Genomic DNA, 15,598 nt, shown 5'->3' with positions numbered 1-15,598 from the left:
GCTCTTCCCATAGAGAAGAGCTGTGTTGTGATGTCTGCGCTCGGAGCCGTCCTCGGAAGAACGCGGTGACTCTTCTCTAGGCTTTTACATCGGTCAGGCATTAAAAAAAAAAAATTAAAAAAAGGAGGTTACTTTGGCTTTCCAGGTCATGGACGGCAGATGCCTGGGGGGTTTATTTCGTTAAGATTTTTAGATATTAGTTAATCCAGTTACAGGCATGCTTACCTTACTGTACACCAGAGATACATTACTAGATTGGGTTGGCATAACAGCTGTGTTAATGAACATAGCACCTGCTATAGGAGTTTCTTGTATCCCTTTTCTGGGCTACTGGTGGCCACAGCGTCTCCCTGGTTTGGTAGATAACTATGGTGTGTGTGCCTCTTTTGAGGTGAGTTACATGATAAACAACAAGTGTTTGTCCTAACCATAAAACCCTGTTAAACATTAGAAAAATATATCTCTAAACATTAAAAAGAAAATCCCTTTTATTATAAGGGTGATCAAACACTGGAACAAGTTTCCCAGAGCAGTTGTGGAATCTCCATCTCTGAAGATACTAGAAACCTGACTGGGCATGTTCCTGAGTGACCTGCTGTAGCTGCCCCTGCTTCAAGCTCGTTGGGGTTGGACTGTGCAATCTCCAGATCTGAAGTTTGGCAGATGCCAATCTCAGCCAGTCAGTGAATCTGCAAGGATGCGACTGTAGCCATGCCAGGCTTTTGTGTTAAGGAACTTCTTACAGTAGGCCTGAAACTTTGGTCCAAACACAGATAAAATGTAAAAGTGTGTCCTCATGTACATAGTGCTTTTGTTGTTCCTGTGAAAGCGCTTCTGAGGCTTTATAGTTGGCTCAAGGAACTTGCTGATCTAACTGAAAACTAACTGGAGGAAAAAAAAAAGTGTATCTTTTATCTAGATCTGTGAATATGAGGGTAGGCAAGTAAGATAAAATAGAAATGTGCAACTGAGAGTTGGGTGGTTCTTGACAACACTTGAATTCTAATACGGCGTAAAAATGGTAAAATGGTATTTTAAATCACAAAACAGAGGAGTGGTCTTAGTCTGAATCATGTCACCAAATTTTTGGGTATGTAATTGAAGCTATTTCTTAGCTGAACCAGTGAAGATTTACTTGAATTAGGTATTGCTGATTCCTGAACAACTGGTAGAAATCAGCCTGTGTTGAGTGGTTGTGTAGGCAGGACTGGCAGGTTTGTTCTTTATAAGCGCTTTCGGGAATTTTCCCTTTTGTCATCATCAGCATATTGACTTTTTCCCCCATGTTTAAATTCAGTTGAATGAACACTGAAAATCGTAAATGTTCCTCCCTTCAGAAACCCTCATTTCTTCGTCTGCTCTGGTGTCACCTGTTTTGTACCTTAAGATGTAGTGCTCTGAATGTGCCTGCTCCTTATGTTTATCCACTGTCTGTTGAAGGTCCTGAAAGTAGATTTAATAGCTGACAGTGGAAGTGTTAAGTTCAGTGTAGAGATTAGTTTGATTTTTCTATTGATCCTGTCCAGCTGACTGTAAAACTTGTTAACTGTCCTGTATTGCTTGGCAGGACAAGCAACCATGGCTGGCCATGACTCGGGATCTCAACACCAGTTCACTGGGTTTCAGAAGTACTTCAATTCCTATACCATCACAGGCAGGAGGAATGTACGTATCTTAATGCATATTAACTTTTGTAGTCTAGTATAATGGTGGTTTGGGGGTTTTAGACTGAAACTAACCTTAACTTTTATGTTTTCCAGTATGTAATAGCAACATACACAGGTGTTGCAATGCTCATCTTGTATTTCAAACTTAGACCTAAAAAGAAAACTCCTGCTGTGGCAGATAAGTAAATGGTAAGTGGCTGGTGTTCTTCCAGGACCAAAATGATTCAATGCCACCCCAGGAAGAACTGACAAAGGACAGACAAGTTGCTAATAATACAATATAATTGAGAGAGAAAGAAAAATGGGCATGTGAACTTCGTATTTATCATTTTAAACCTCAACAAATAAGCATCAGCTTATTTGGGGACATTCTGAATGAAGTATGTTGTTAAAGCGGGTGCAGAAAGTATGGGATACCACTATTCTTTTTGTTCTTCTGACGTGGTAAACGGGACTAGGGAAGAGTAAGCAAGGAAGGAGGAATGGAAGGATGTTGCAGTTGGGTATATCGGGCTTTGCCTACAACTATTAAGTGCCTCTGGTCCATCCTTTTGCTGTAAAACAGGGATAACTGTTGCTTTGTAGGTTATTGAAATAATCAAGTAGTAATTGAGGACTTTGTTGTATTAGAGAATTCCAAGCAGGGATTAATGCAGTCTGTTAAAACCTTCCTCTGCACACAGTAAAGTGGCACCATACAATGGAGCTGTGTAGATTGCACACCTGATTGTGCAAGGCCCATATAGAAATGATGGGACTTGTTCTTGTACAGTGACAACCAAGTGTTACAAAATTCTGAAGTCACTTTCAAATACACAGTTTCCACTGAAAGGGCATTTTGAAAAAACTAGGCTGACTTCCTAGTCTGCAAAAAGAAGTAGAAAAGAGTAAGCCCGAGCATCGTTGTTGTATGTTAAAGGGACATCAGTCATTTCTTCCTGGGTGTGCCGAAATTTGCCTGCTTGTAACAGACTGTTTGGGCCTGGGGAAGGGGGATGCTCCGTTACTATTACTGCTGTGCAAGACTTGTTATGTTTGATCTCTCTTCTCTTGGCAGGTTGCTGGCATGTCTTAACCTCCAATCTGTGTCAGTGTAATGCAGGCTGATGACCTGTTGTGGCTAATAAAATATAAGTAATTGTTTTATTGGAAATATGAAATGGTGCAAAAAAGCATAAATGTGGCACTTTGCTTTTTTTTCCTCTGTCAAAAATAGTTATTTGTAGTGGAGATGGACTGGCTGATTCCTGTCATTACTGTCTTACCTAAACTTTGCTGCTGTTACAACACAGCCTAAAGCCTGGTAGTAATTGAGGAAAGACCTCAGCAGCATGACAGTCATCCAGGCACAGAGCTTGCAGCTGATCAAAGCATCTCCACACTTGCACATCACAGGGGTTAACATTAAGCTTACATGGTCTGCATTAGCCGGTTGCTCCCATTTTTTGCGTTCCAAGCTAGTACCTTACATGGAAACAAGTGACTTCTTCACTGTTACTGATACAATGCAAGTTACAACTTCTGCCTCCATTGTCTGTATTTTGCATAGAACCTGTTTGTTTTTTGATGTAAACCTCCCAAAACAGACTGATCAAATAATGGTATTTGAGCTTTTGCTGTTCCTGGTCTCTCTTGAGGAGGTAACAGCCAGAGAGAAAAGGGTTCACTTTGCTGATGTTAAGTTCCTCTAACTCTGCATGTTCATAAACAGTGACTCAAGTAATTCAGTGCTTATTTTTCCTGGACACAGCCTCTTAATAAACGAGGTGTTCCTACCACAGTTAGATATGTGCAGCTCTCTCCCTGCTGAGCACTAGAACTTGTCTATCACGTGCTCCACGGTGTCTTCCTATAAAACTCAGTATCTTCCTTAGATGTCACATTACTGCAGATGTGTGAGTGTGATTATATGGCACCACACTTCTTGGAAGGGTGCCAGCAGCAGGAGTTGAACCTGGGACTTGTGATGCTAAAGCATGCAAATGCACTTCCCAAACTGAGGGCAGCAGGAGGTAGGCATGGGTGCTGGAAAAAAAGGAGAGAAATTACAGGGTCTTTGTGCTCTCTCACTCTAGTTGGTGTATCCTTAAAGCCATTTGCACATGCTGGGCCTTCTGAATAAATCTAGTCTTCCTCTCCTATGAGTTTGTTTGCATAAGTGCCCTCTGCTGCATACAGCTTTCCAGAGGGATAATGATGTAACTGTGTAATAGATCTAATTAGCTAGAACCCCTCGCCTACCCTTAGAACTAGATTTATAGCTAGTCATCAACTTAACCATTTCTCAATTACTTGGTTTCCCTTAGCAAAGTGCTCAGTGAGGAACACTGCTCTTTGCTTCCATTGCAGCCATTGAGGGAAGAAAATACCCTTCTGGTAACATAGAGACACAAACTATGTGGTTTTAGTATTTATTATAATATCAAAAGTATAAAACTGTACAAAATACAAAGGCAGAATGTGGCAGTGTTTTCTTTAAGCTGTCCGAACTGTACATTATTTGTTTTAGCTAACTTGTTTGATTCAACATAGTTGCACTTAAATCCAACTGGTCATACTGAGAGCTAGTAAATATTGTTGAGGTACCATTACACAAGAAAACCCACAATAATTTAGTTTTAACATTTTTTTCTTTAAAGAAAATCTCCAGGTGATTTTCCACCGTTTATTTTGATGTATAATGCCTGTAATATACCTTTATGCCAAGAGTTAGGGAAGGGATGAGAGGGGAGGTAGTATTCCATTTACTTTACCTTAGAAATGTCTTTTTATTTTCACTCGAGAGCCAGCAGATTGTTCAAGTGTCCAAGCCCTTACTGGAAAGTAATGAGGAACACAAAACAGATTTCCCTGTATACAGCCTGTAAGAGATATTTAAAAAAAAAAAAACAAAAAAAACCACAAAAACCAAACAAAACACAAACGCACACCCAAAACCAGCCAAACTGGGCTTGTCCTTTGTTGGGGGTGTTTTCTGTTCAAAGACCCAGAAAGAAGTTATACTTCCCAGTGCTCTGCATGTTTTATTCTTTCGTAGAAATAAAGCACTGAGCCTGAGTTGTTGTCCAGGAGGACTTGCTGGGGTACAGTGTTTTGTGGGTGGAAATTATCAGCTGGCCTTTCAAAAGCAAACTGATAATATACTTAAGACTGATTAATCCTTTACTCTGCAACACTGTTTTGATTTCTTGGCTAGATTTATATTTTGATATATTAAACCCTATGCAGGTTTTTAAAGTTCTTTTAGATCTAATATAACAAAAGGATTTAAGTCTGCTTTTTTAATAATGAGTCTTTCAGTTGTGTCTTAGTCCCCTCCCCCCTTTTTTTTCCATACAGTAAAGTATGAAAGTAAATAAAGTTCACATTGCACTTCTGGTTGCTTATCACACTTACAGCATTGGCTGCCTGTGAAAACAGAATAACCAGATCTGCGTTTCTGATACCTCCAAAGAGCACAGGAGTTTTTGGGATGTAGTAGTTGGATGCATAAAACCTGCCCACGTAACTTCACAGCAGTTCCCCACGAGCCTCTGCCTGTAGGACCTACTCTTTCAATGCCCTGTTTGTTGCTGTGATACTCTCACCATACCTGTTACTCAGCCCAGGCTATAGTGAATTAAATTACATTCTTTTCTGAAACTGAACAGTTTTTGCTTGTGTTTCAGATTGATTAAACATTTGCTAACCATAAATTAAGTGCTTTAAAAAAAATCATTTGAGAACACATACTAAGGCTGTTAACTTTCCCCAAGTTTCAGCAGAGTGCAATACCATCTCTGAGAGGAGACAGCCATTTTCATATACATACATATATATATTTATCAAAAGCACCATGAACAATTCCTTCTTTTAAAGCCATGATGTCTTGTCAATCTCCAGCATTTTCAAACTGTGGATAAATATGAAACAGCAGAACTGAGAAGATGCTGCTTGCATTGGTTTAGAGTTTCATTTTGCCTGCAACAGACTAGGTCCACCTGTACAAGACATTCCTCCTCATCTCCCATCCTGAGGTGACTTCTGCAAGGACTTGCCACAGTCAGTCTTTGCGCTTCCCGATTTACTGTGAACTGTAGGCGCCCGCAGCCAGCAGCAAGTTTCTGCGTGTAAAATGGAGGTGTACAACGGGGGTTGATTTGGTCATGTATGTACCTAGTAACAAGTCCTGTGAGTTTTCAGGCAAGTTTATGTGTCCAGTGGCTGTCGTAAAGTCATCGGTTTCTAAATCTTCAAATGCTTTCACAGCATCCCACAGACGAACTGTGTTATCCATTGAACCTAAAAAGAACAACAGGTTATTTTCATTTATTAATTAAAAAAAGTATATAAAAAGTTACTGAGGAGGAAGTTAACAGAAATTAAACCCCAAAAAGCAGAATTGCTTGTAACTGTATACTTATGCCCTCATCCTGCAAGGAAATAGACTTTAAGAAGCCTCTAACATACTGAATGCACACATAAAAGTTACCAGGATTTCAGCTTTCCTGTGATCTAACCTGAATGCCGTGTGGATAAAGCACAAAGAACTACTCTCTCAAAACACTTGGGTTTGGATTATATCACCTAGCACTGAAAAAGCAGGACCATCCTGTGGGCTAGACGCCAATTTCAGGAAACATTTATGATTCTAAATCACATAATAACAGTTTATTTGATACAGGGAAGACAGCGGCGTTTTGCAGGCCCAGTGGCCCATGCTTTCACTGCAGCATTGTTAGGTAAATTGAAGTAACCACCAAGCAGGGTGGATCAAACCAGTACCCTGTCCGTTAGCTTTCACTCCTGCTGTAGTGGCTCACTGAGGATTCTCACTGCCCTGCATTTAGGAACATACTGCTAAATAAATCTAGAATATTCCTAGCCTGGTTTCATGAGGAAATTACCCTGATGTAATTACAGTGTCTGTCCATCATTTCTTCTGTCAATAACTTGAACTTGTTGGCCAATTCCAACCAGCTGACAGAACAGAACAAGTTTCAAATTCATTACATTCCTATACATTTTAAGGAGAGTTCACTAAACGTGGAGAAACAAAACTTTATGCCTCCATAAGGTGAAAACTGGCAAAGAACCTCTGTTATATTAGACACCCGATAATTCAGGTGGACAAGGAGGAAAAACAAGCAGGCTTCACAAGTTCTGCTGCTCATAGAAGTGACTGTTAACGTTACATGCACTTTTCTATATCAAAAATCTACCACGAAGAAATAGTAAGGGTGTAGACAACATTTTCCTTTCTATCCCTTCCTCTCTCTTCTTTATAGTCCTGCTCCACGTGCCACTCTAATTCCAGTATCCTCTGCCTCTCTAGTTGAGCCACTTACCTGCCCTGGAGTTATTTCTAACTTCAGATTCCTCTCCCAACATTACACAGATCCCAACCTTTACTCTCTTCTATATGAAAGGCATAACACCTTTCCTTCAGTTCCTGGGACAGTGAGGACTCATACTTTGCAGTCCAGTGAAGTACTCACTTTGTACTGGCAGTTTTAAGTTGCTGCTTTTGCAAAGCAAGTGTTTCTACTTTGTCTTCCTTGATTTAAGGAATCAATTATATCATTCCTCATCAGGCTTACAGAACACAACGGAAACTTCACTGTTTCTGGTGAATTTTACCTGATGCTAAAATCTCTCCATCTCTACTGAATCTGAGCGCGTAGATAGTGTCAGTGTGCCCTTTCAATTCTCCAACCATCAAGCCATGTCCAATATCCCACAGCAGAACTCTTCCATCTGTTGCTCCAGTAGCCAGGAATCGTCCATTAGGAGAAAATGCCAATGAATGAATTGGTCCCTAAAACAGACATTTGGCAGGGGGACCAAACAAGTTAATTAAGTCTACTTGCATTCAGTCAGTCAAGCCAAATTCCTTCTGAACACTTCAGAATGTCATCACAGAAATAAAATCACTTTCACACTGCGAGTGATACGCCTTTACCTTATGTCCAGTGAATATTCTTACACAATTCCCATTCAAAACATCCCAGAGCCGTACAGTCCTGTCTGCTGAGCCCGTGGCAATGTAGTTAGAGTTCGGATGAAATCGGGTACACGTCACATCAGCAAGATGGCCAGCAAATATCCGTAGAGGCTGGTAGTGATCTGTTGCCCACAGACTGAAAAGAAAAGCTTTATTAATAAAAAGAACCCTCATGAAGTTCGGTATCTGTTGCACAATGAGGAATAAAATGAATTAATTATGCAGTGGTTTCTTACTGGTCAGTTTACTGAATTAGCAGGATCTGTTTTGGAAAAGTGTACTTTTCAGAAGGGAGAAATAAAGAATATTCTGTCAAGTTGTTAAACAACTGAAAGAGAATGCTTATAATCAGATGGTCATATAAGAGGACACCATCTCTTCAGTCATCAGATGATCTGATGTGTGTTGAAAAGAAAAAAAACAACAACCTACATTAAAACATTATTTTAGTATTTTAATTGACATGAAATAAAATTTATTTCCAGTAACAGGGTAGGCTGGAGTATATCAGCTAATCACTTTCAGGGTTAATCCACCACAAACTGATCCAGACAAGTAAAAAACCCATCCAGTTTCTTACCGAGCCACTCTGTCATGTCCCCCTGACACAAAGTAATAACCGTAAGGAGAAAACTGTGTATCCCACACTGGATAGTTGTGTCCTTTATATCCCACCAAACACGTGAATGTTTGGAGACTCCACAATCTGACAGTGCCATCCTCAGAACAGGACAACAGATAGTTCCTGTCACAGAAGAAAGTATAGCATATTACACACAGACTGTGAAACCATTGCATAAACACCGTGAGATGTCTAGGATAAGAAAAACTGTCCCCTGAACAGAGTCTGTTTAGCATGCCACATGTAAATCAGCATTTTAGTGGGTTAAGCAACAATAACCAATTCAAGCAGAATCCAGTCCTATGCCCTTATAGAGATGTGGATGTTGATTATTAATTCTGATGACACTTACAGCAATACTGAGGGGAGGGGAAAAAATAAAAAACAACAAAAAAAACCCCCGCAGAGCTCGTCTTTACTCGGGAATTCCAGTTATATGATAAAATGACTAGTAAACTGCTATGCTATGTCATTAAAAAAAAAAATCTTTTAATATAACTCTAAACAAAGATCAAAATCCCCTGAAAGAATTTATATCACGTTTGCATTCTCAGTGCATAATTATAGACTCTATATTCATCTTCCACATAAAGTTTACTTCTCAGCTGTGTTTCTGTGATGGTTGTTTCCTGACTAGACACATGCAAAAGCAAAACTTCAGACACTGAAACCTCCGTTCTACTGTCCAGACTCTCATAATTACGTAATGGTTTAAAATATCTTAAAGATACTATTCCATACATTTGAAAATAAAGTCTCAATAGAACATGAGAAACTTGAAGAAGTGCAATGATGTGCTACTGAGTCTGATTTTATGTTTTGCAATACTACAAGTGAAATCAATGCTGCAGCATTTTTCCTCTCTACAGCACAGTTAGTTAAAACCCAGTGTAAACTACAGTTCGTAAAAAAGATGGTCAATTTTGCCATCTAAGCCCTGAACCTCAAAAAAAGTGCTGGCATCCTCTGCTCCAGCTGATTTCAGTAATAGCTGACAGTGCCCAACACCCTGAGCACTAATACTCACACAAACTTTCTTATAAGCTGCATAAACAAGAACTGCTTTAACCTTCTGGAAAAAGCTGCATTAAGAACATGTTTGCATTCAGTAGCATACAATCAAAACTCAAGACAAGCAAACTAGTTAGCTTGTAAACTTATTTTACCTGTCAGGGCTGAAGCTGGTGCCATAGACAGGTCCACTGTGACCATATAAAATCTTCAACTCACTTGCTGTTTTTTCATCCATGATCCTCTCCAAGACATCATCTGATTCTTTGTCGATGAGACTGAGGTCTGCAATATTTCAAAGTGCATATATCATAACTGTCAGAAATTCAAAGATAAATGCCATGAACAGGAAAACAAATAATATTCTCTGTATGATGTGAACGTGACAGAGTACCCAGGAATTGTTAAATCTGAAATATACAATAGCATTTAAAATATTTTTACTATTGCAAAAGGTGAAAATAATGCTTTACATAGATAATTGCTCTTTCTTAAGTCTCCACTAAGAGCTAAAATAAATTAATCCTGATGTGTATTATTTTTCATACATACATTGTTCAGCCTCCAAACACAGTAACATCTTCTTGATAGAGATGCCAAATTTTCATGCCTTTCCCAGGAAGTTAATAGAGCACAAACATGCTTTTCAGACATGTTTTGACCTCTGTACACCATGCACAACTTTAAATAACTTTTAGTCTGTAGGCTACTGTTTGCTGAACGACATGACCACATCTCACTTAAATGTCAAGATTAAAGAAACATTTGTGTGGTATCTACTTCAACCACAACACATTGGTTAGATAAACAGCAGAATTAAAGAAGCCTGGTTTCCAAGAATTTACACAGGTGTTGAGCTACAGGACATTTTCCTCCACCCTTCTCAAGAGTTCTCTCCTATCATTTCCCCCAGGGTACCTCTAGTCTCTCCCCTAGGTCACCTAAACCCTACTACTACACCATGTGGTTACTGTCCAGTTAAGAAGCAAGATGGCTAGTTCCACGCTAGTTATGGCTAGTTCCAAGCTCTGTGCACTGACCACCTCACAGCAGGTGGACACAACCAAATTTCTCACTCCTTTAAAAATGTTTCTAATGGTAGTATATACGATGTGATCATACATCTATGCACATCCTGTTTTTTCAAAGTGAAAGCATCTAACTGCTGAAGAGAACTGTCATGCCACAGACATCTTTCTCTGTTCACACAAAATGCAGCTGTCACAAGGCATACATGCTCATCTTAATTATTGTTATTGTCTTAATTACCTGCTGCTGTTTTCACACTACGTAGCTTTTTTGGAGTCACGGACCACACTCTGACAGTAGAATCTGCAAATCCTCCTACAATCATGCTAGAGTCATCTGTAATATCCACTGCAGTCAGACCCTATACAAAAAACAGCCATTTATATTGTTTGTATTTTTCATGATGCATTTCATGTCTTACGAAATCCTAAGGACTAATAAGAAAATTGACTAATTTACAAAAACAAGAGGTAACTATTCCAGGATAGACATAAACATACACAAATTCTTGTACCATTAAAAATAAAGCTATATGAATGAAGCACAGTCAATAGTGACAAAAAAGTACTGTTTTCCAGTATTTTGGTGCAAACCATCTACTGTATTCTATAGAATACACTTAGGGCCCCACAGGAAAAGCAAAAGAAGGAATTATGGCAAAATCAGAGCAAAACCAAGGAACACAGAAATGACGTAGTTTAAGGAGTCTTTAAATAATATTCTGAACGTTTTGGAACATAAACTTTGCAACGCTTATTCCAAATACTCTTGCCAACTCTGTTAAGTCTTCTTTATTAAGAGTTATGTTGGTAATTTTTATTCCCTTTTCCATATTACACAAACTCTTCTTTTACCAACCTGGTAAGCATTAAGGAACGTGTAGAAACAGATGGAGGGCAGGCACTCTGGGCCGAGACGCACACGCCTTGCGGCTTCCTTCATATTCATTACTTTATCCAGCTTGTCAGAGTCTTTCAGTTCAGGCAGAGGAATTCTGCAAGAAGCACACACTTTTACAAACTCAAACCACCTTCCATATTGTCAATCTAAACAAAGAAAGCAAAACCTTCACATGCAATCCTTTATTCAAATATGAAATAAGAATTAGAAAAAATGAAAGACCATGTAAAAGATTAACTAATGAGAAAAAGAGCCAGTAGCTTTAAGAATTTCAGACAGGCAGTGGAACCAGATAAATAATTGAGCATGACCTGAAAAGATTAGTGGGTAACCGAGTAAAATTTCATCGAGGGAAATCTCAATTGACTTGAAGGGCAAAGACAGACTGCTACATGCTGAGCTTTCCACTACCACCCTTGGAAGTCTTACAGCTAAAGCTGTGTACAGCTGAAATGGCCAAAGAGCTAAAAATGTCACGTGAACAGCGATGCAGATTTGGCATGACGAGACTGGATTTAACAAGACTTCTCTACCCATCGTTCCCTTGATACCTGTTTTGGGGAGGAGCATTAGGGTCTTGTTTTTTACTTTTTGACCCTACACTATCTTTTTTAGGTTTTTTCTTCTTTGGCTTTCCTTCCTCATTTTCTCCTTCTTCATCTTCATCATCCAAAGGCACATCAAACTCTGGTTCTTTCAATAAGCCAAAGAAAACCTGCAAGCCAATAAAACATACATGAGACAAAACAGTAATTGCTGTTTTTACTGAACTTATTTTTTTAATGGAAACTTTTCAACGTAATACTCCAAACGATAGAGCTGTCCCTTTAAAACTGCTATGTTTAGTATTACTGCATATATTACTGGTTTGCCCATAACAAATGTTGTGTGTGTTCTGCTGTTTTACCCAGCAACTAATCTGGACAACTCTAAGTTCTCCCACCATCTCTTAGCACTTCCTTAAAGCAGAATCCCTACAGCTTACAGAGTTTATCTGTATCGTACTGCGGTACTACACTGTCAGGATCTACACAAACAGCCCTTGCAGTAAAAACCAGCAGAAAGTAAGAATTACATCAGTTGTACAAGAGAAGAAGCCAAATAGTCAGGTGTCCATTTTAAAACCACAGAGTAATTCAGGAGTTAGTTCTAGTTTAGTTCTGTGGGCTGAATACAAGCTTGTCTCTCAAAGGGCTTCAACAGTTTTTTCTACCAGTCAGTGACACATCTCGATCTCCCTACTCCTGCCAACAACTATTTGTACAGTTCTTCCTTTGTTCTGTTCATGCTGCTTTTTAAGATCTCAAGTGACAATTGTCAGTCTATACTAAGGTATCTCCCTGAAAAACTAGGGAGAATTGTTCAATTATAAAAGTGCAACAATCCTTCCCTCTTACCTTTGCTTTGTTAGCCTCTCGTTTTGCCTCCCCAGCCAAGCTTCCCACCATGGCATCTATCTGTTGTTTACTGCGAGGCATTCCATCAAAGATATCAATGTAAAGATGTTCCTGAACAATGTTCCAGATCTGATTGTTCTGCTTTTCCTGAAGATGCCTCTTCAAGAGTTGGTAAGAGTCACGGGAAATACGGAGCACAAACTTGCTGGTTCGGAAATCCAGCATGGTCTCGTTACCTTTCATATGTTCTTTTTTGGTTAAGCTAGATAATACACGCAGGTCATCCTGGTAATAGCACTCCTGATCCCCATGAAATCTATTGAAATAATTTAAGATATGATAAAATATTGATTACAAAAACATTCTCTCCTAAGTGCACACTTATTCACAGTACTTTTAACATGAAACATATATGTAAGGACCTTTTGGAGGCTACTGACTACATATAGGATTAAATTTCACCCTGGGGAAGACACACCAGTGACTTCCTGTATACAGTAAGAGTATTCAGCAATTAAAAAACAAGATGAAGAGAACATACAAATGGAACCTCACAGAACTTCATACACCCAAAGGCTTCTCACCTGAAGTAAACAGTTAAACTAACATGTTTATTTACAGAAATGAAACTCTAATTTGTGGTATCATAAAGTACAGGGCATTTTTAATTATGCAAGACTACTTGGATGTATTTATATCCGATTCATTACACGAATATGCATATTTCACAGGGCATATGTTTCTCAGTCTCCACTTGCATTATATAATAGCTAACATGTCTAGAGTTTTCCATTTTTACTCAACCCATGTTATAAAAAGTTGTGGCAGGAAACATTTTAACTATCTCCAGACCCATTTTTGCTGACCAAATTGGAGGGAGACAAAGTTATCCTTTTGGATTGAAATATTTCATAACAAGTCTGAATCCAGAAAACAAATTAAATTTAATTTGCTTCTCAAGCGATAAAGAAGTGAAACACAGTGAGAGCACAGAAAATTATAGATTAGCCATAAATTAACTCCTCTAATCTCATCTGAAGAATTTCAATATACATGCTATGATACTAGCAAATACTTACAGCATACACTACTCAGCATCTCAGTGCAATTTTCCAGTGCTAAAAAATGACCCCACAATCTTTCACTAAAGAAGCAGCATCTCTTCTCATTGATACTCTGCAGCAAAGAGCCCATCTGCTCACCATAAAGGTGGTTCAAAATCTGCACATGGACAGTTCAAACACATGTAGTTTCCACATCTCTCTAACACAGGAGATTGGAAAAGGATTTAAGAACAGTTACTGTAATCCATGGCACCATTACTTCAGATTCCAAATCTCTTCCACATTAGAGAAGAAAAATAATACATGTGTATATATACCCCTATATACATATGTATATAAAAATGTATAAAAACCTATGCTACTACAGTTTACAGATTTAGTCAAAGTAGCAAATACAAAATTTGTCCAAATGCACAAATGAAAATAAGTTACCTTTCAAAAAAAGACTTTGCTTCACTCTCATGTTGATTGTAGACCAGTTCCAAGTACATGTGTACAAAGAGAGGATAAAACAGCTGAGACAGTTCCGCCCGATGACAGTCCAGGGAACACTCAATGAAGTGTTTTAACCCACTGTAGTACTCCTCGTACAGCGTGGGGTCTCCTTGCTGATTGTAGGCAGACAATACTGCGCTCACATCTGGCTGATCTTCCACAACAACGCCCCCTCCAACTGCAAAAGCATTAGCATATAACAAGAGCTTGTAAAACAGCCCGAAAGAGCTAGCAGATATCCAGTGGCTAACAACTCCACTGGTAAGGTGAGGCGCTCCGAGCAAAACATGGCACTAAGCCTTGTGCTCGTTCAGCACTGAGTTTAAACAATACAAGTGAGAGGATGGTAGCACATTATAGTCCAGCAGCCAATTCTCCTAGCACCTTCAGCCATTTTTTGTGCTTTCCTTGCCAACAGTTGCCTATAAGGTATTTAAGATAGTGCCTAATTCAGCCAGGATTGTAAGCATCACGGAAGAAACCACTAACATCACCAAAACAAGTTATCTTTACTGCTAAGGCTAGAAGCTCTCAAATGAGGAGGAGAATCTTTCTAAGCCTGTTAGATATACCCACTGTAATTATTTTGCTTCCAGTAAACAAGCAAATTAAGTTAATCAAGTGAACAATTCACCAAGACCACTACACAATCATTACAGGGCAGTGACTTTTTGTCACTTGCTAACACTCTTGAAAGCTCTGTTCTACATAGCAGCCATTAAACATTTTCATTGCTTTGTCTTCTGCATAAAAGCAATCCTACCAGGTGATACCAGGAACAAGCTGACTTTCTATTATACACTTACTTGAACTTAGACACATCCATTCCCGAAATTTCACATTACTGTTCTGTAAAGCTTCCCCACAGAGCAGTTTGATTAAAAATACTTAGACTCAAATTATCCTGTACATCAGGCCTCCATTCCCATCCCTGTGGCCACATCTTAGAATCATAGAATCATAGTGGTTGGAAAAGACCTTTAAGATTACCAAGTCCAACCATAAACCTAATACTACCAATTCCACCTCTAAACCATGTCCCCAAGCACTCCGTTTACTCATCTTTTAAATACCACCTGGGAAGGTGACTTCACCACCTCCCTGGGCAGCTTGTTCCAATGCTTGGACTTGGAATCTTGGACCATCACCTCTAACTACGAAGGAAACCTACAGCCTCCTGCTACGCTGTTAGTCGAGACGGGACACAAGGACAAGAGGCAGCACCTCTCCCTTTGACAGCACTTCCTGCAAATGCAGTGGATACCCTATCCTTGGTCCCTTGCTCCAGGGGGACAGCCCCAGGAGATCCCGATCTCTTCCCGAGTTACACGGGGAATGACACACCCAGGGGTCCCCCCGGGAAGGCCGGGATAGATTCTCGCCTCCCACCCAGTGAAGGCCACCTCAAGGGAGGCACGATCTGACACCGA

At 39.4% G+C, this 15,598-nt stretch overlaps 2 protein-coding genes across 2 annotated transcripts; one reads left to right on the top strand and one right to left on the bottom strand.

Moving 5' to 3' along the window:
- Nucleotides 1-1,570: 1,570 nt before the first annotated feature.
- Nucleotides 1,571-2,839, top strand: ATP5MK (ATP synthase membrane subunit k). The gene is made up of 3 exons (XM_010168318.1): nt 1,571-1,665; nt 1,761-1,856; nt 2,725-2,839. The coding sequence occupies exons 1-2, from the start codon at nt 1,579-1,581 to the stop codon at nt 1,851-1,853; spliced, it is 180 nt and encodes a 59-aa protein (XP_010166620.1). The 5' UTR covers nt 1,571-1,578; the 3' UTR covers nt 1,854-1,856; nt 2,725-2,839.
- A 2,650-nt stretch (nt 2,840-5,489) lies between these two features.
- Nucleotides 5,490-14,346, bottom strand: TAF5 (TATA-box binding protein associated factor 5; the record flags this gene model as incomplete). Its single annotated transcript, XM_010168319.1, has 10 exons — nt 5,490-5,948; nt 7,287-7,464; nt 7,609-7,786; nt 8,231-8,395; nt 9,439-9,568; nt 10,553-10,673; nt 11,171-11,306; nt 11,764-11,927; nt 12,610-12,925; nt 14,106-14,346. Coding segments are annotated over 10 exons (1,847 nt in total), but the record flags the coding sequence as incomplete, so codon positions are not given.
- Nucleotides 14,347-15,598: the final 1,252 nt, after the last annotated feature.

The sequence above is a fragment of the Antrostomus carolinensis genome, unplaced genomic scaffold (assembly GCF_000700745.2).
Source record: "Antrostomus carolinensis isolate BGI_N321 unplaced genomic scaffold, ASM70074v2 Scaffold47925, whole genome shotgun sequence".
Taxonomy (NCBI): Eukaryota; Metazoa; Chordata; class Aves; order Caprimulgiformes; family Caprimulgidae; genus Antrostomus; species Antrostomus carolinensis.
Note: the sequence above shows the minus strand (reverse complement) of the source record. Positions and strands in the feature narration are given on the sequence as shown.